General features: G+C 39.3%; 1 protein-coding gene across 1 annotated transcript in view; it reads left to right on the top strand.

Annotated features, from left to right (window-relative positions):
* LOC139711167 (cation-independent mannose-6-phosphate receptor-like) overlaps nucleotides 1-14,063 on the top strand; it is a 62,249-nt gene extending 48,186 nt beyond the window's left edge. Inside the window, exons 33-44 of the mRNA XM_071623082.1 lie at nucleotides 520-599; nucleotides 1,118-1,278; nucleotides 2,708-2,844; nucleotides 3,727-3,868; nucleotides 4,382-4,453; nucleotides 5,411-5,494; nucleotides 6,186-6,388; nucleotides 7,917-8,023; nucleotides 9,480-9,565; nucleotides 10,347-10,484; nucleotides 11,394-11,469; nucleotides 13,183-14,063. Coding sequence (XP_071479183.1) covers nucleotides 520-599; nucleotides 1,118-1,278; nucleotides 2,708-2,844; nucleotides 3,727-3,868; nucleotides 4,382-4,453; nucleotides 5,411-5,494; nucleotides 6,186-6,388; nucleotides 7,917-8,023; nucleotides 9,480-9,565; nucleotides 10,347-10,484; nucleotides 11,394-11,469; nucleotides 13,183-13,344 — 1,448 coding nt within the window. The 3' untranslated portion in view covers nucleotides 13,345-14,063. The remainder of the gene's footprint in view (nucleotides 1-519; nucleotides 600-1,117; nucleotides 1,279-2,707; nucleotides 2,845-3,726; nucleotides 3,869-4,381; nucleotides 4,454-5,410; nucleotides 5,495-6,185; nucleotides 6,389-7,916; nucleotides 8,024-9,479; nucleotides 9,566-10,346; nucleotides 10,485-11,393; nucleotides 11,470-13,182) is intronic.
* Nucleotides 14,064-20,278: the final 6,215 nt, after the last annotated feature.

Raw genomic sequence — 20,278 nt, 5'->3', positions numbered from 1 at the left:
AAAAATGAAAATCCCATTGAGTCTAGCTATTAAAAGCATGATATGTGTCACCATGCAGATCCCTCTAGTAAGAGGCAAAAACATCCTGTCCCTTGAATATGACACTAAATATAAGACCTTTATGTTGGGCAGTCACAACTCATGCATGTGAAAGAACCCACTTCATACATTTATCCTGCAAAGAGCAGGGTGCTATTAAACCCGGTGAAGTGGCCACCCTTCGTGATTTGCTCCAGGTGAATAGTAATAGTCAGGAAACATTTTCAACAAGGCAAATTGTGGCATTCAAAGAAGAAGAAGAAGTGGAAGAGAAAAATCTTTGTCCAGTGAAAAATTAATGTAACATTTCTTTGAACATTGATGAAATGAATTGAAATCTAAAAAAAAAAAAAAAACAGAACAAATCAAGCATTGTGGCATGCCAAACCTTTTCATGACAAAAAACGAAAACGAAACAAGACCATCTGAATCAGCTCATTGCCTTGATTTGATTTCTAATGCTGTCCATTTTGTTTCCAGCTACTGGTGAGAAGAGGCAAAGCACAGTTCTGATGGTCTGCGACAGGAACGCCGTCAACACATCCCCGACTTTGTTCACGGTGAGTCCAGCAACTAGAAACACTTCATTTGGAGGAAAATCATATGAATAGAGGGTGCTTCTTCACTGTAAAGGGATCTTCAACGCCTCGCATTTGAAGCTAGATTTTATGACTGGTCAAATCTGGTGCTAGAAATGATCATATGTCTTTAGGTCTAGTCCATCAATACACAACAGCATTGGGAAATATAATTTCTTATCACTATGTATGGGTAGCAGACTTTGATCTTTGATTTTTTTTTTCCGTCTGAAAATTGGTTGGGAATTTTAGATTATGGTAATTATGATGATATATCTTTCTTGTTGTGATATTGTTGTTATCCTTTGTTCAAGTTGGTGTTTGGATGTTGAAAATGATGTAGAAAGTGCTATTTCTTTGGGCAGATGCCAATGTTCTTCAAACATTTTGTGAAAAGCTATAGAGAAAGTGGACTAGTGGAGGACAGTAGCTGAGATGCATGTATTTTAGCAGACAGTTAAAAGTCACAGAAAAGCATTAAACCTTCCTTTTCTGTGCAGTCTGACCTCGACTGTCACTACTCGTTCCGCTGGATAACCCGTGCAGCCTGCGCTCCCGAGACGAGACCATGTGACATCGCCTTCGAAGACCACGTCTACGACCTCAAGCCGCTGTCCCGCATCACTGGTAGCTTCCAGTTTCATGACAGCAACAAAAATGAGTGAGAAGTTTCAAATCTTATATCTTACAATTTTCTTCCATTTTTTTTTTTTTGTCAGCTTCGTTACAGCCCAAGTGCTGCCATGGTTTTAGTTAGTATATTTTTCATTATTACTATTACTGGCAGTAATCTAGCTATATGACCCAGTTTAGATATTTCAAAACTTTTTCAATGTTTTTGGTCTATATTTATGTGCATTTTTTTCTCTGCACTCTGCCTTTCTTTTGCCTCTCTTCATGATATTGCACATGATGCATGAACAACAGTCCCTTTGAGGGCCTGACAAAGCACTTCTTAGTAATGGCATGGCTGTGTGAACCCATGTCCTTATGATTTATAAGGTCATTCACCTTAGCCAATATTCTGCCATGCCAGACATGATGCACTGCCATGATAATCAAAGGCAGTCTTTAAACTTTTCTGCCCTATTTTAAGCTTTTTCTTTGCCAGCTAGCACTGAAAATGCCATAACATTTTACACACTCTCCAAAGCCCCTGGTACAGACAAGAGTTAGGGAAACATTAATTCAAAGTTATCATCAAATGCATGTCAGTCATTTTACATCACTTGATAATGACAAGCATAATTTCCATAATGTCAGTTTATGCATGAGTTACTCTCAGTGGTGATGCAAATGTTAAAGGACAAGTCCACCTTCATATACATATGGATTGAGTGAATGCAGCAATATTAGTAGAACACATCAGTGAAAGTTTGGGGAAAATCCGACAATCCGTTCAAAAGTTATGAATTTTTAAAGTATCAGGGCAGTCACTGCTGGATGAGAAGACTACTACAGTGTATGATGTCATATGCGTACAACGATATAAAGAAGATATAAAGAGAATTTCACAAAACTTCACTTGAAGACTTATCTTTTTTCAGAAGCCTTTGATTAATTTGTTATTTATTTTCGTGTGTCTAATCAGTGACAGGAGCTCTGCATACATCACAGCGCAGTAGAGTATATTTACATAGTAGCTGCGATATACAAATTTGTCTAATTATTATTATTATTATTATTTGAATAAAGTGCACATTTCTTCGACTTGTTACTGACATATATTAAGGGTAATATTATTCCCCCTGCCTTCTGAAAGAGAGAAGTCAAGTGTTCATTTGTTATGCGAGAAAAGTGAAAATATGTTGAATTTTCTTTATTCTTTCTTTATATCGTTGTACACATGTGACATCACAAGCTATAGTAGTCTTCTCATCCAGTCTTGACTGAGCAGAAACTTCAAATATTCCTAACTTTTGAACGGTTTGTCCGATTTTCCTCAAACTCTCACTGATGTGTTCTACTAATATTGCTGCATTCACTCAACCCACATGTCTATGAAAGTGAACTTGTCCTTTAAGATGCATTTCTCTCTCCTTTATTGTCTATTCATCATCATCTCTTCTGCAAATAATATCTTCTGCCAGGTACTACATGAACCTGTGCCAGCCGGCCTACGACACTCCAGAGGGATGTTCGGCCCAGGCAGGCATGTGTCGACAGAGCCCCGACGGTCAGGTGAACGTCCTGGGCATGGAATACACGCAGCAGCTGACCACTAGTGGTGAGAGATTGACCATCTTCATGCACAGTGTCTCATTTCTTGCAATGTTGTGCATGCCATATTTTTCTCACCTGGTTTCATTTAAATTGTTGTGCAGGCGTCTCATGGGGCAATCCTGCCACCTAATTGTGCTAGTGACAGCGCCCTCGGTGTTGAGGAATATTGCAGATGTTCCCTCTCTCTCTCTCTCTCTGACCTAAGTTTATTCATGAAGAGAATTCATGTTGGTCCCAAAATCTCAAAAAGTTCCCTCATTCTTTTTGAGCTCATCATTGAGATGTTTTTACTGTGTAAAGCGCATTGATCAGTTTCACATTGGACATGCCCTACGCAAATGATTATCATTATTATCCATTTGTCTGCTGCCTCCATTTGTATCGCACAGCCATAAAATATTGTATAGTGATGGATTTTGGGAGAGGTTTTTTTTTTTTTCTTGTCTTTGTTAAAGGGTTTTTTTTTTTGTGATTAAGCCCAGGTTGTTGCCCACTAACTTTTGACTACCAACTGGCAAGCAAGAGTGTGACCACACAAAGATGGCTAAAACTGCAAAGCGAGTGCTTAAATTCACGATTGTGGTATACATGACTGAACAGAGAAAATGTATGTGTGCGAGTCACATTCAAGTCGGGATTTGAGTTAATATTTTCAGGCATTTTTAAATTCGCACATAGCACCCAACTCACGAAATTCGCAAAAATAGAAGCTTCGCGAAATATTCGGCTTATAAAGTATTTCACGAAACCTACAAACATGTGCCCGAAGCTACTGACATCACTTTGTAACCATGATCATAAGGCAGTGTGACAGAAAGAAAGAAAGAACTACCTCTTGTCATTTTATTGTTGTTGTTTTTCAACTCCCATCTTCACCCGACCGAAGGCAATACGCCTGATCTAGTGGTGACCTTTGGCGAAGGGGAGAAAGTGTCGGACTGCGACGGCAGCGGAACCGCCACCACCGGAAGCACCGTCAAGATCACCTTCAAGTGCGCCAACAAAATTGGCAACCCCGTGTTTGTGGAGTAAGTGCGACAGTCCCTTTTTTTTTTCATGATTTCGTGTAAAATAACGTCCCTTGGGTGACTCAACCTCATATATCAAAATCATGAAATTTCAGGAGAGCACAAAAATGTTTTACTTTTTCACAGCATATTCATGAATTAGCTCCAATGTTGACATCGAATAGTGTAGAAACAATATTTTGTATTGAGCTGTTTAACGTGTCTGCTCAATTATCGTGTCCATCTACAAAATTCAAAACATTCAAAATCCGTCTTACCCTGCTGAGTGTGAAAGATTAATCATGTGAAAAATAAAAATATTTTACAGTATTTGTAAAATATCCTCATCACAGGTCAGTACAAAAGATAAAGTGTTTTGACTGATGTGTCTTGCTGTGTACATAGTGAACGTGACACAAGAGGGAAGTTGTACACACTTTAACTGCAACATTCAGGAAAACAATAATTTTTGCAGCTCTCTTTATTCTGTGTTAAGGGCCATTTTCTAATCACTCTCTTTGATATTTCTCCCAGGTCAAAAGTGGTGGGAGGAAAATGTGAATTCATCTTCGAATGGAAGTCTACTGTGGCATGTAAAGAGGAAAGGTGAGCATAGTTTATAAGAAAAGCTGGAGAATTCCTTCTCATGTCTTCAGTAATTTTTTCTTTCTTTTTTTTGAACAAAGTATATGGTGACACTGTAATAAAAAAAAAAACAGACATAGAATATGTTTATGAGCTCCATTCTATAATTTCAAAGGGGAACATACAACTTTGCATATTTTATGTCACATCTATCAATGAGTCACTTTGTAAAATGGCTATTTATGGGAGATTTGGTTGATTAATCAATCAGTTGGTTAGCTGGTTTAGTGATTGATAAGTTGATAGTGATATTCATTTCTTCCACTGTCTATGTGAGTGGAAGATGAGCACCGTCAGTGCTGGTATAAGAATATATGATATATTGAATATAATACATGCAGGTGATGATATATCCAGTGACCTGAGTAATGATAGTCTGTAAAGCGCATTGAGATACATAACAAATGTGAAATATGCCAAGTAAAAACTAGCTTTTAAGATTATTATTATTGTTGTTATTATTATCATTATTATGATTATTATAATCATTGTATTATTATTATTATTATTATTATTATTATTATTATTATTATTATTATTATTATCATTATTATTATTATTATTATTATTATTATTATTATTATTATTATTATTATTGTTATTATTATTATTATTATCATTATCATTATTATTATCATTATTATTATCATTATCATTACTATTACTATTACTATTATTATTATGTTTCTCTGCATCTGTGTATCTGTATATTACTGCATGAACAAAGCAAAGCATTTCCCATACAAATTAGATACACTTTGAAGTCTGCACAAGTTGGGCCAGTTGATTAATACAGTAAACTGGATTCTTGTATCAAAATGATCATGCTCATGTACATACTATTTATTTCCTTGCATGGTTGAATTCAGTCTACATTTTCTTCATCCTTAACCCACCCCCCCCCCTTCCTTTTTCCAGAGTGCCAGTGACAATGAAAGATATGAAGATCACCGATCCAGAAACAAATGTTGTCATGGATTTCAGCCCAATAATGAAACAAGCGTAAGTACATTTGTGTTTAAATATGCCTTTGGCAATAGGTGGATTTTTTTGGGACCAGAATTCACAAAACTAGTTTAAATCTAGGCCATTGCTTATGCAGATTTAATCATGGAAATGCATGTGACACACTGTGTATGGTAACAAACTTCCGGTAATAAGTGTATGCTAATAGGCACATGTGCGAGCAACCCTTATTATGTGCTTGATTTCTTCCATGGTTTAAAAATGAACCATGGATTTCACATACACTGTAATTAACTACCTTTGTCAACCTGGGTCGTCACTTTTAGATGTCTCGTGAGAATTTAGTTTTTCAACTTATAGAATACTGTTTACAATGTATATGTTGTGAATTTCATGTGTCGGCAGATATTTGTGAAATTAAGAACTTGTGAATGTACTGCCTCCCCAAACATAAATGTTGTGTACATTGTATATCATCGCTGAGGTGGAAATCATTAACAATAATACATATTTTCCATTCCATCACCGTGGTTCTTGATCATGAAATCCAACCGCTCACATAATCGTCTGACTAGTTTCAATTCACAATAGTACACTCCCCAAATATACATGTACACTGTAATCATGGTATAATACTGTATATTATATTGTACATTGACACAGTGTGTGGTACATTCCGTGTTGTTGTGTGTTCATGTTGTCATGGCTACATTGTTACTGCTCACAGGACGTGGCAGGCAGAGGGCGATAGCCGTCTGGAGGCGTCAGGCACCCAGTCCTCCTATGTCTACTTCATCACCATGGACAAAGCCCTGCCGAGCAACCTGACTCAAACGTGCGCAGATGCAGCCATCTGCCAGACCAAGAAATCGGACAAGAACTTCTTCCGAGACGTTGGGATGAGGTCGACGAGAAAGTATTACGCAGAAGGTATAAAAAACTCCATATAAACTCCAAATTTTATTGTCCAAGAATGGAAATTCATTTTGCCCAATTGATCGTGGGCCCGGCAGCCACTGAGCAGCGCCAGATCGACGTTGCTCTAACCTTTTCAACTGCTGAGCGGCAAACAAGGTAGCAGCAACTCCCATCTTTTAACGTCTTTTGGTATGACGCGGCCGGGGTTTGAACCCACGACCTCCCGATTGTGAAGGCAGCCGCTCCACTCACTGAGCCAGAGTCATCACAAGACTTTGTCGTTAGTGTGTAACATGTCCAGATATTGGTGCTAAATTTTGGGTTATAACGTCTGTTGAGTGCACTGATGTAGAGTTTCATTTGCCATGGCAGCCTGAAAATCAAGTATATTGAATAGATCGGGTCTACAGAAGCTATGTTCACAAAGGAATGGGGGTAGGCCATGACTTCACTCGGCCTTACAAACTTCTCTCAATACTTTGTTAATAAAGGGTATTCAAAAAAAAATTATAAGGGTAATAAAAAGGGTTGATAAAAACCTATTAGTCTCTCAATACGCTCTGAAACTACGCTGCACTAAATATCCGTCACATTTCACAGTGGTCTTCCAGAGAAGGTTAAGGGGGGGGGCGGTCAGCTGAAAAGCCTGCGACTTTGTAAACTTGATCACTGAGAGGTCGAACAATGGAGGCAGGTATGACGTTCCTTTCAACTCCATGGCCGATCCTCAGCAGCGGCTGGTCTGTTCCGTGGACAGACCTGAAAGGGGAGACCCAGAAGGTGGGCTGCATTTATATATCAACTGCAATCTCGTGTCTGACTATGAAAGGGATGGTATAGTTTTTGATTGAGACGGGGATTCAGATTTTAACTTTTTGCCAGATACATGTAACCACTAAAATGAAATATTAAAGAGCATATGGTTTTAAGAGGAATTAACAGTTTATTTGATTACAATCGATTTTGAAATGGCAATAAAACCTGAATCTCTGTCTCAACCAAAATTATAACCATCCCTTTAATGGGGTAGTTTTGCTGCACGTTGTTTGCCAGCCTGTGGACTTCAGATCGTAAGGAGAGTTGTGGAGGTGCCTCAAGTTTGTCTGCTTTTGTGGGACGACTTTCTTCACAACAACGATATATTCAGAGCTGCATATCCTATTTCTTAAATAATTATTCAATGGGCTGTTGTCGTTCAGATTTAAAGACCTCAAAGCACACAACTTAACTTGTGGTTCATCGATCATACAATACAAATGAAGTCGTACATTGACGTCCTGTATTAGTGTTGTGTGTACTGTTCTTCATAGATTGTTGTTAGAGGATTAGTTCCCCAGAAAGCATCAGATTAGCCTGGTTGTAACACTGATCACTAAAGCAGCATGCTCGGGTCTTTTCAGAATTCAACCAAGAAAGATGAAGAGTCCTCATCAGAAATTGTATACATGGATAGCCACAAATTTCTGAAATTTACCAGATTGTTTGGTGTTTTTTTTCTCATGTTCACTTTTTTTTTTTCATCTCGATTCTTTTTACTCAGATGAGTTGATAGAAATGGTCGTGACAAAACCCAACAGCTGTGGAAAGGACAACGCAGACACCGTGATATCCACAGTCATATTCCAGTGTGAGACCGACAGGGGAACGGTGAGCATATCCAACATGTCTGCCGTCAGTTTTACTTTATAGCGTACACCACCCTTACAACATTCAGAGAGGCTGCTCTCCCCTCTATTACAACCTCGCTGCCTTCTTCTGGATCCCTCATCCTTTAAAGAAGGATGCATTCAGATTTTACTCGCACTGCGCGCCCTTTTTTTTTTGTAAATAGAGATCATCACTGTGGCACCTCCCAATGACACACATGTGTAGTTCATCCCAGTATAGCTTCTTGGAGCTGCAAGAGGGATTACAGTATCAAGTATCAAGTAAAATGTGTTTATCACTGTGCAATGACGTCACAACAGGATGAGAAAATCATAGGGAAGCTGTTGTGGCCCAGTGGTTGGGACCATAAACTCTCAATCTTGAGGTCCCTGGTTCAAAAAGTCACATGGCAGCATGTGTCGTGCCCCGAGGCATGGCCCTTTGTCCTCATTGCCGTGTTGTTTGGAGGGGATATAAAGCCTGCTGGCTCACAAACATTTATAATTTCTGTGATTCCATGACACTTGCTTCTGGGACAATTGCTCCCATGAAATATCTGCACGCTAAGCCAAACATAAATTCTACCCACTGATATAACCCTTACCCTAATCCTATCATCAAACTAAGCCTACAACCCTATCACAACCCTAACTTCTAACCCTAAGACCTTGGAAAAATTAAGACCAGAGCAATTGTTGCAGAAGCAAGTGTCATGTCACCCTTTTCTATAGTGGCCGTATGTATAAAACATATCATCATTCAAGTTGCACTTTGAATTCAATTGTGGTAGGTCTTAAACTATCCCATTGTTAACCTGTTGAGGACGAGTCCAGAGTATACTCGGGCAAGCGTCTATGGGAAATGTGTGTTGTAGCAAAATCAAACTGTCCTCAATGGGTTAAACTGTCAACATGAAAAAAGTGTATTGAGTTCATAGTTGCAACTGTAACTACTTATGCGCATGAATGTCTTTGTGTAACTGCATGTGTTGTTGAGAGCATTGACTTATACACATGAGCAGAGCAAGAAATGTGAACAACACCTGTTCTAGAATATCTGTCACGTCTTAGAAAGCCAGGGTGACTGATTTAACACTGTTTATCAATCCATCAGGGGGGTGTTTCATCAACGTTTGTCGGCGCTGACAACTTGAATCACCATAGTAACAGTCAGTGACCAGAGCATTTCGGCCAATCAAAACCAAGGATTTTGCTGAAATTGGTCAGCGCCGACAGTTGTCGGTGCTGAACTGTCGGCGCTGACAAGCGTGGATGAAACACCCCCCAGAAATCGTGCCAAAAGACAAGACAATAAGAAGTTTGCAAGCATGCTCTTATGATGAACGCCACATTTTCTCAATAACGTCTGCTGTTGGTAGGTCTGCCCTGGCTTATGGAAGGCAAACTGTGCCAGAATTAATTATGGTATCATTGACCTCTTTTCCGTCCCTTTGCAGGGGGCACCAGAGTTCTACTACGAGTCGAGTAATTGTCAGTACACTTTCCTGTGGCTAACGTCTGTAGTTTGCATCGAAGGAAAAGTGTGAGTATCTGTAGCCACGTTCATATTATCGTCAGTGATTGGCAAATTAACTCATAGCTATATGTTACATTCACATGGTTGTTAGCATCGATGATATGACTCTATAATAATGATAATTAATAATAATTAGACAAATTTGTATAGCGCAGCTACTATGTAAATATACTTTACTGCCCTGTGATGTAACAGAGCTCCTGACATTGTCACTGATTAGACACACACAAAATAGGTAACAAATTAATCAAAGGCTTCTGAAAAAGGTAAGTCTTCAACAAAGATTTGAAGGCAGCAAGTGATGGGGCCTTCCTCATTTTCTCAGGTAATTTATTCCAAAGTTTTGGAGCAGCACAACTGAAGGCACAATCCCCCAAAGTTACTTTCATTTTTAAGTGAGATTGCTTTAGAAGCAACTTATCCTGTATACTTCGTAAATTATGAGAATATATATAGTTAACTAACAATGATGATAAAATCCAGAAGCGCAGTGTGCTGCATGCAGTGACTCCTATTTCATTCATTGGGAGCATCTGCGGGCAGGCGTGCACTTACGGGAAGAAATTCAGCCCTCAAAGGGGTCATAGATTAACTGCGAGCTTGATGTAAACGACATTTACATACATATAGACCTGCTAGGTTAAAAACAAGCGGAGTTCATTTTGTCCGGTCGATCATGAGAAATTACTCGTGTAAAAATGTCCACTTTTACTATTATTCTAGACTCGTGATGAGTATTGTTTCTTGTTTTCTTTTTTATTCCCTCCATTCCTCCCTCCTCACCCAGTGTGATACCAGGTGATGATGGCGGTAGCCATGATGTCGTCGATGCCAAGCACCGGAAGGCGTCCATCATCTTTGCGGTGCTCCTCGTCATCATCTTCCTCTGCGTCCTGGCGATTGTTTTCCACAAGAGGGAGCGGAGGTAAGTTGATTTCTCTCTCCTGGCCTCATCTTCTTCTTGTAATGACTGCACCATGAAAGCTTGTATGGAATTGTCTTGGCCGTTTGGTTGTGCCGCAAGTTTTATGACATGTGCTATCATGTACGTCAGATCCTTACAGTTAAGTTCTTCGATGTTAAGGTCATTGAGTTAAAAACTCTGTTTAGTTTGGAAGTGGCTCAATGTTAGCAAGTGCTGAATTATGCTGGTTTAGCTGTTTGATTATGCTCAAAGGAATGAAAAAACAACAACAACACTCTAACATACAAAATTTTGAGAAATGTGCCGTCACCTTCAAGAGATCTGCTAAGAAATACAGATTGTATCACCATGCTTATAAAGAGTCAACTCTCAAACTATTGACTAGGAAATGAAGTGTTTTATGGCAAAATAAGTCGACTGTGCAATTCTTGTTGATTTGAGATATTTGCGATTAAAGCTGCTTTAAAAAAAAACAAAGAACAAAGCTTTTTAACCATAACTTCAAGAAAGTTTCTTGTAATGTTAAAAAAATGAGGTATCACTGGAAAGGTTTTATTTTGCTCTATCTGATCATGGACTGTTAAAATGTTTAGAAGTGGTACTTCACCTGTTTGCTATCAAACTCATCAAACATTGAGTTTGGTAAATCAGATCTATCACTTTATTTCTTTCTTTCTTTAGCATTTAGCACTTATATTCAGCTCAAACTTCTTCATAGCTTAATATTAAAGTAATGTTTGAGACTTTGTTTTCATGCAGGAATGTGTACATCAGATTTTTCAAACTAGAAACATTGCCACAAAGTACTCGATCAAGTGAGTATGGATATGTGTATGTGGTATATGTGTGTATATATCCTCTGTTGAGCCTGTGTCACTGTTGGGGCGTTTGTCTTGCTGTGTGTTTCAGGTCAGCCCTCTACTGGAGATTAAGGTGCTGCTGTCCTGGGGCATACTCCAAAGTCCCAACCTACTCCTACTCACAGGTGAGTGTGAAAAGCCACACCCCACCCTCTTTTCCTTTTCTTCTTTTTCTCACTCCATTCCTCCCCCTTTCAGTCCCACCCCCCCCCCCTTCCACCATTGCACAAACACCCACGTTCAGAAAACGGAAGAACCTGTATCTTAACGACGGGATATTAGATTTTATCACTGCCCAAGAGCTAATAAAATGTCTGGTAGCAAATCCACCCTGACAAGATACGTGACAAAAGAGTAGATTGATCACCAGTATCTGAAATTTTCATGATAAAGTCCTTTTTGTTCAGAACTTATCGCTAGTCGTAAGAGGGACATTTATCAAGCTCTTAGCAGGCTGATAGCTTCATTAATGTCATAAAGAGTTTTGCAAAATACATTGATGGCCATTAGAGAGTAGCTTGCTGCCGCGTGCTGCTTACACTCAGATACGGTTAAGTCGTAATAGTCGTTCTATCCTTCATCATCATCATCATCAGCGTCGTAATCGGTAATATCATTATCATAATCTTGCCTGTCCGTCTCCCGTTTATCCGTCTATCAACCTATCTGCTTGATCATCCAACCATATGTCTTTCTGTTTATCCATCCTACTACCCACGTACCTATCCATCTGCCCACGTATTTATCTGCCCACTTATCTGCCCAACCATTTATCCATCTGTCATCAATCCCTTCATCTGAACAGCTATCCGTCTTCCCATCCATTTATCCATCCATCCATTCTTCCTTTCATCTGAACATCTATCCGTCTACCCGTACACACTCATTTATTATCCATCCATCCTTCCATCTTCTGTAAAGCAAGATATTTTCGTGGCATGAAATATGCCCAAATTGGAGCCGACAGTGTTTTTGGCGGCATGAAAATTTCGCAAATTGCTGCTGGCATTCAATGCATATAGTGTAAACAGGAACTTTTGCGTACATTTTAATTTCCTGAATCTTGGCTCTCGCAAAATCCATCTACCCAACTGCTAATTTATCCGTCCATGTACCAATCTATCCACCAATGTACTTTTCTATCCATTTACCCACTCATCCATCTGTGAATCCATCTATCCATTCATCTTAACAACTTTCAATTGACACACTCATTTATTTATCCATCCATCAATCTGCATATATATCCATCCCTTCATTCATCCTTTCGTCTGAACAAATATCCATTGACCCTAGGCTACCACTGTTCTGCCAATCTATCTATCCATTCACTGATGTTACTACTTAAAGGGGCATTTCAGACAATTTTTATAATTTCACATAATGTAGTACATAAGTCAGCAGCTCCATGTATAGACTTGTGGAATTCATTTTGGCCCTCGAGCAGAGAAACCAATAATCTGAAAATCTTAAACAAATTACACTAAACGGTGTTGATGACATATGAGCCTCACATATTTCAGAAATGTAGCAGTGTAATTCCATTACAATACCGCTTGCTTAACAAGTTCACCTGTGTATGATCTATGCATGCCTTCTTCTTTTGTTCTGCTTCCTTGAGCCCTAACTCATGCATTCTTATGGTGAGGCTGCCATGTCATGATCCTTGTTCATTGCAATTTGTTACAAATTTTGAAAACATTATTATTCCTCATCCCGATCACTATAACTTCTGTAACTCTGTACTCAGTATAATTAATTCATAGTTGTTCAAATATAGAAGTCTGAATCCGGAGGTCCCCTTTCACACCGCCCCCCTCTTCTCCTTCTGCCCTTAGCTATCCAATGGAGATGCTGAGGAACTGGTGGAGGGCGGGGCGCAATCGAGATCTCTGCTCGGCTTTGGCGGGGAGGAGGATGAGGAACTCTTGAAGGACACGAGGAGAAACCCGTTCGAATTCCACGACGACAGCGACGACGAAATCTTGCCCCATGTATGAGGAACGGAAACGTCCAGAGTCTTTTTCTCTTTCTGTATGTAGTGACAAAAAAAACCAACACAAAACGAACAGACAAGCAATGTTATTTATGATGTTCCTGTGTAATCATGTTCAATCGAGGGTAGTATCGGAATGAAAATCTATCCTTACCATCATGGTAGAATTATGCAGAAAGCAATGTGTTGTGTGATATATCACCAAGCAGCTGCAGGACCCTGAGATATTTTTTGAGTTGAATTCCTCTTAACCCCTTACGTGCCAGGCACTGTAAACAGAGAGTGCAATGCTGTGGGGTTTTCAGTGCCAAGCAGCACTCAAAGCACACACAGGATTAAGCATGTAAAGTGTCAAATGTGAACAGGCCCCTGAGAGTGGTTTTTAGTATCCGGGCATTACAAAATAGATGGGACTGGACTTCACATGTTGCAAGAATAACCTTTCCCTCTCCCAAGTTCTTGCCAAGATAGCCGATGAGTGTCCACCATCACCTTCAGCACATCACCTTGGCTCCGCTTGTGTGATTTCATGAATAATTCTAAACTACAGTGATAATCAGAGCTACCATAGCAACAAGTAACGACCTTTTACGAATGATTAGCTGTTTGTCTGTAGCTGTTGCCATGGTAGCTGCAATTCCTGTACAGTGGATTCTCATTATGAGGAGGTCAGATATAACAAAACCTTCTTACTTACAACAAGGCGATTTTACCGGTCCCATCTCTGCACCTCTGTTTTTTTGTACCCTAATGCAGTCACAATCCTGATATAAATAAGGTCATTGTGATTTTTAGATCTTCATTAAAATGGGGTTTCCTCAGTACCTTGCAATTCTTGTGAAGGCGGTGTGAAATAGGCCTCGGATGTTGAATTCAACCTCAAACCTTTTGCAGTGCCTTTTTCTTTTTCTGTATTTCAATCCTGTGTCTACATACTTGTGACCCACCTTAGCTGAAAGTTGGCAAAATAAAAGAATAAAAGTTTAGTGCCAGAGAAGTTTAACATATGCCCTTCTGCTTGTGAATTTGACTTGCCATCCAACTGCTGTTACCTTCAGAAGCAGAAAGGTACTAGCTAATAGGCAGATTACTCTGCTCTGAGTCTACCTAGAGTAATTAGAATCCCGCTTTATATCTGAAACTCAGAATGTTTGCAGTTACCATGGCACCAGCAGGGCAGTAGCCAGTTAACAATGAGCAAATCTGTTGCTGCTGTAGTAGCTGCAATACCCAGTTACGTGCAAGAGTTGTGAATGCCTGTAATGAAACATGGCCGTGGACTGGTTCAGCTTGCTATAAACCTACCCATATCTGGTTTTAAAAGGCAGTAACTTATGTCTGCCATAACTTGGGGATTCCAAAATAAGAAAAGATAATTCAAACAGTTACTAGTGTGAAATGAGTCAGATGCATTGCTGTGTCAGTCCATAAATCAGGACTATTGTTAGGTATGATTGAAGCCCCCTGGTTATGGTTAAAATAGACATTAACATAAAAAACAGCGCCCAAACCGAAAAGTGATGAAACTATTACAGAATGGTCATTCTTCTTTTTAATGAAAACATTGTAAAGTTATCCTTATTTTTCTCTTCTTTTAAAGATGTATTCAATATATCTGAAATCACCCTTTTGTTAATGATATTTGTGATTGTCACAACACTTCATCAACTTCTGATTCACCTACCCACCAAGTACTATTATGCTCTAATGATCTTGGTGTATGAAAATGATAAGTTTGGACCAGTGGTCAGGCCTCTGCGCAGCAGTCAGCAGGTGATGGGTTCAAGTCTCGCCTGAGTACTTTCCCCGACACCTCAGTAGGAACAACCTAAATCAAAACGTGTGCGCACTCTTGGTGTAGTTTGTTGATTGCTTTGTGGTGTTCAGAATATCCAATTAATGTAGGAAGTAAGTAGTAGATTTATCAATGTGTGTGTGGTGATGGGACTGACAAGTTAGTGATACAAGGTACGGTTATATGGGTTGATAACCTTATTGCTATTAGTCGTAAATGCTATATTTGTGCATGAAATGCACCCAGATATTTGTGTCCCAACAAATTTGGTTGATGATTAGGATGAAATAGATTCATTGATTCTGCGACTGCTTTGCACAGTCATGATCAGGAACACATCTGGGAACGTGGCGGTAGTTTTATGCAATTTTTGAAAACCGACCACATTCGGAGTCCAGCATGTGAAATGTATGCGAGTCATGAGGTCTTGTGGTTACTGTCACGTGATTTTGTCGTAGCACGGAGGAATATGGTATGGTGGCTTGGCAGAGGGATGCATTTTGCAATGAGATAGTGTACAGCGTGCTTTGAAATAATTATCTAAGATTCATATTTTATTTCTTTGCATAGCATATGGGTGGAATTGTGTGCTTTATTCTTGTTCTTTCAACAATTGCAAATTGAGAAATTATATGGAAAGGAAATGTAAGTGAATTCTCAAGTAGTTGCAGAAATTTGCAGAAAAATTCAATGAAAACAAAGAAATCAATCCTAAACTTTTTTTATTCATTCGTTTTTTTGTTGTTGTTTTTTTGTAGTATTCACCTCATGCTATTGTTAGCGTTCATGATGAGGGGAGATTTACCAATGTCGTCGGATGTTAATCCCAAGTTGCTGCAGAACTAATGGGCTTGTGTTTATGAGATTTAGGAGATAGATTAGCATATATATTTGCCTTTGTACCTTTCGTGCCATTTTAATCGTGCCGGCCACCGGAAATGACCTGTGAGTAGAGAGATGTGTAGAAATGATTGGTGGCGCTTCAGAGATTTCTACGTTGCTGATTTATAATTGCACGTCAAGCTGTTCTATTTGTATATTTCGTGGTGCACCAATTTGTCGAAGAATGTGTGTGCGTATGTGAGTGTAGGTGTTAAGATGTGTGTGTGTGTGGGTGCATGTGTGGGAGGGGGCAGCGGGGAACTAAAGACTGATCGTTTCCAGCAATTTTGCGAATAGTATGTGACGTATTGTTGGAGTGAGGTGTCATTAAATGCGTGTTCAATCAGTGCAATTCTGTCATTTAATGCAAAATGACATGGCATAGTGTGTCATCGTATTTTTCGTACCTCGGGCCACTAGCGGCAGTCCGGTGTCTGGATATAACTGTTAGTTTCATTCCGTGTACCTTTATACCAAGTTCTGTGTGCAAAAGAAATGGCCCAAAACTCCATACATTTGCACCCCCGGACCTACTTGTAATTATGGCATGCTGCATGCAAAATGGTCGACAGAGAGCTAAGCAGTAACACCACCTGCAAAAGAGAACTTTGCACGTAGAAGATTTTTTTTTTCTTCTTCTCTTCTTTTTGATCAAAAGTGTGATCATTGGAGCAATGGGTGCATTGCATTTTATGGATGAATGAAGAAAGAATCTTGACACAGATTTGAATGTGGCCCAAAGGGTGCACTTGTCTGGTCGGTTATAGAGCTACTGTGGTTCTATGTATAAGGCCGCAAACCCTCTATCATCAAATACAGAATTGTAGGTTCAAGTCCACAAGGAGCAGTGGTAGAACCTCTTACTTCCCGCACTTTAACCCCACCAGCTGGTCCTGCAAAGACTTCGTTCAGTCCAGAAATATGTAGAGATTTGTGCCTTCAAAGGGGACAAAAAGCCGTCAGCCCTTTGAATGCTTGCTTGTTAGCCTTGGTGGCCAAAAATGACAAAGATCAGAATGAAATCCAATCTCCTCAAAAATTATTCTCTTCTGGAGCTCCATCGTGATCATTGCCACTTACCCTCTGACAATTCTGCAGCCCCTAACAATGGTACAAGATAGAAACAACTCGTAAAAGTACAATGGAAACATTTTATGTTACTACTCTTTTTTATTCTTTTGTTTTTCAGTTGATTTTCATTGCATTGTTTGTTTGGAGAGATCAGATGCCTCCAGATTCAAAATCTCGCTGGGTCACAAAATAGCTTGGATTTCTTGATACTTCACTCTTTCGATATATTTATCTTTGCATCACACAGTAATATAAGAAGAATGTGTAATAATTGAGTATTCAGATGTTTTCGTGTTTTGCGTAAACACTGCAGCATGATTTTTGTCATGTGTGATTATCAGTCTGCGAAGGTGTACTGCAACGTTATTGCTGTTATTGTCACTGATATGTGCTGAGGTGTATGCATGAATTTTAGTGTCTAGATCTTATTTATTGAGGAGTGATTACAATTAAGCAAGCCCTCGATCGTAATCTAATCATGTTCTCTTTGAAATAGTTTTTCATCTGTAAAAGATCAATGACCTTGATAGGAAGTGATTTCTAGTGCTTTGTAAATGATGTGTACGTATGTCTTACTCAGATTTAAATGATTCAGGAGCTTTTGAGCCAAGAAAGTGCAATTTTTGATTTTGTTCTCAGCTCTGTATGATGTTTGACTTTGTAGGCGTGTTCTGTTTGGAATAAAAGAGTGGACACATTCCTGACCTCATGGTAACTAGTTTGAGTCGTTACAGCCAGGGCCCTGTGTCATAAAGCTGTTCGTAAAGTTATGCATGACTTTAACCGAGGATGGACTGATTTCGCTACAACATGCATTTCCCGTAGACACCTGCCCGAGTATACACGGGACTCGTCCTCAACAGGTTAAGAATGACTTAAATATGGCAAGCCAAGTGGATTTCCTAATCATTGTTAATTTTAATAACTGAAGTTGAAATTTTGCAGATGATAATGAACACACGTTTTTAGTTGAAAATGTATTTTTGCCCCAATGTAGATGAAATATTGACATACAGTCGTACGTTGTTGAAATGTGAGGGGGGGGGGGGGGGAATGGCACACATATTGGCCTTTCATATTCTAGTCATTCGTAAAGTTGTGCGTAACTTTACAAACAGCTTTATGAAACAGGACCCAGATATGATAGTTTGTGCGGTAATACTGAGTATCCATTCCATACTATATTACGTTCAGATGAGTTTTTATTGTTCTGATTCAGTGAAACAACTCTTCTCACAAAAGCGGTTTTGTAATGTCTGTAGATAATCCGCCGTCACCATCGATTCTTTAATCGAGAAGTTTTACCATAACTATGTGTTGCCATGGACTTTGTTGGTTTATGAACACGTGCATGAAAGAGCTCCTTTTAATACCAACCTTCCTCTCATATTATGAATCCAGGAATCCAATTCACGAATCTAATGTTCTTATATCTTATCTTCACTGGTCACTCACCCCGAGCAGGGAGACAAGCATCTCTTTCACAATACTGTTAAGTCGTGTGAGAAAGTAAAAGAGCATATTAGGCTTGCTGATAAACACATATACGTGCATATACAGACATATAATTATATATATTTGTATATATACAGTGTATATACGCGAGAGAAAGGTTGATGTACTTGGAACTATTGAATTTCTTTCATATCATGATCAATAATCGCTGACGGAAGTACTGTACAGTAATTTGAATACAATAGAGTAAACTCTTCACTCGCATGTATATGTTCTGTTCATGTAATCAGCCTTTTGTGCAGATCACTGGAAGATGAATGTTTATAGAATCTCTGCATTTTTGAGGAACTGACGCCGTCGTCTAAAAGATTACCACATTTTCATGACGATGTAAGCAGGGCAGTCAAAATGCGTGATTAAAAAAAGCAAGGAAGACCATCAGCCAGTCGTAAAGGAGCAGTTAATCCTATCTAGGGTTGTTTCCATAATCTTGAGCTTTCAGTCTCGGTAATTATCTTCTATCGCTTTCCTCAGATGCTCAATCCATCCGAAGTTATGGTGTTAGTGAGACTTTTTTTTTTTGTAGGGTCAATGAGTGTACTGCAAGGTAATGTCTGCGAGTTTCCCGCGCAAAGCGAATGAAGGCGCAAAAAAAAAGAAAAAAAGACAGACATCTGGAATTCGTGTGCATGGACTTTTTACAAGCACTCACTTAGTCACGATTATAATATATCTACTTTCAAAGAAACACGCAATCTGATCAATTAAGGGTACTGCCAGGTGACCCGGCATTCATTAGTTGAAATACCATTTGTAAAAAATCGATAAGAAAAATGGTAATTTAAAAAATCAAAAAAAAGATGGTAATTTAAGCAGACGTTCAGGAAATAAATGAAGATGATCGCAGACAGGAGACTAACCTGGGGGGGGGGGGGGGAGGGGTAGTGGATGTGGTGGCAAGAACTCGGAAGAACTCGCGGATCTACACTTTCTCGATCAAAACACTCTTTTTACGAGAATATATAACTCAAAGTGTGACGTGATTGCGCAAGAGTTCTTTACAAGCCGTACATAATATTCCAGGTAGATTACTTCAGTTTTGTAAAGATTATTACAGCACGTACCTAGTAGGCCTATATCTTGAAGACGTTTCCCGTGTCATTGACCGCAATCCTGTTGGAAGCGCAAGAAAAAAAAAATAGAAGTAAAACATGGCTCCTCTGCTTACGCTCATACAAAATAATGGAACCTGTATCGGTTTCTAAACGATAGTTCATGCGAAGCAGGGGGGGGGGGGGGGGGGGGGGGGCATTGTCAAGTGGAAACTCATCAAAGTCAGTCTTTGCACCCTGGAAATTTCGCTTGTTGATATTGTAAGGTGGGTCACGCTCGCCTGCGTCAGCTTCGCAGAAGTCGAAAAATTCGCTAAGTCGAAGACCAATTCAATTCAATTCAATTCACTTCAATTCACTTTATTGATAATCATAAGAACAGAAATATATACAGTGTAAAATGTGCCGGAGAGTTCACAAAGAAAGCCAAAGGCTTGAGACAACTGTGATCCCCTTTGTAGAGTTGAATGCATAAATATATACAAATACAGATTCATAGCTTCATTCCCGGATGTATATAAACACGTGTTAATTCTTTGTCTAAGTCGAAATTGATTTTCTTGGGTCTTTCTGAATTGGACTGAGGCGAGGCTGGCTGTATTTTGTCATAGCGGCATCGTCTT

This window comes from Diadema antillarum, unplaced genomic scaffold (assembly GCF_040938485.1).
Source record: "Diadema antillarum isolate AM-2024a unplaced genomic scaffold, OU_Dant_1.0 seq00001621_RagTag, whole genome shotgun sequence".
NCBI lineage: Eukaryota > Metazoa > Echinodermata > Echinoidea > Diadematoida > Diadematidae > Diadema > Diadema antillarum.
This window is presented reverse-complemented; position numbering and strand designations above follow the sequence as displayed.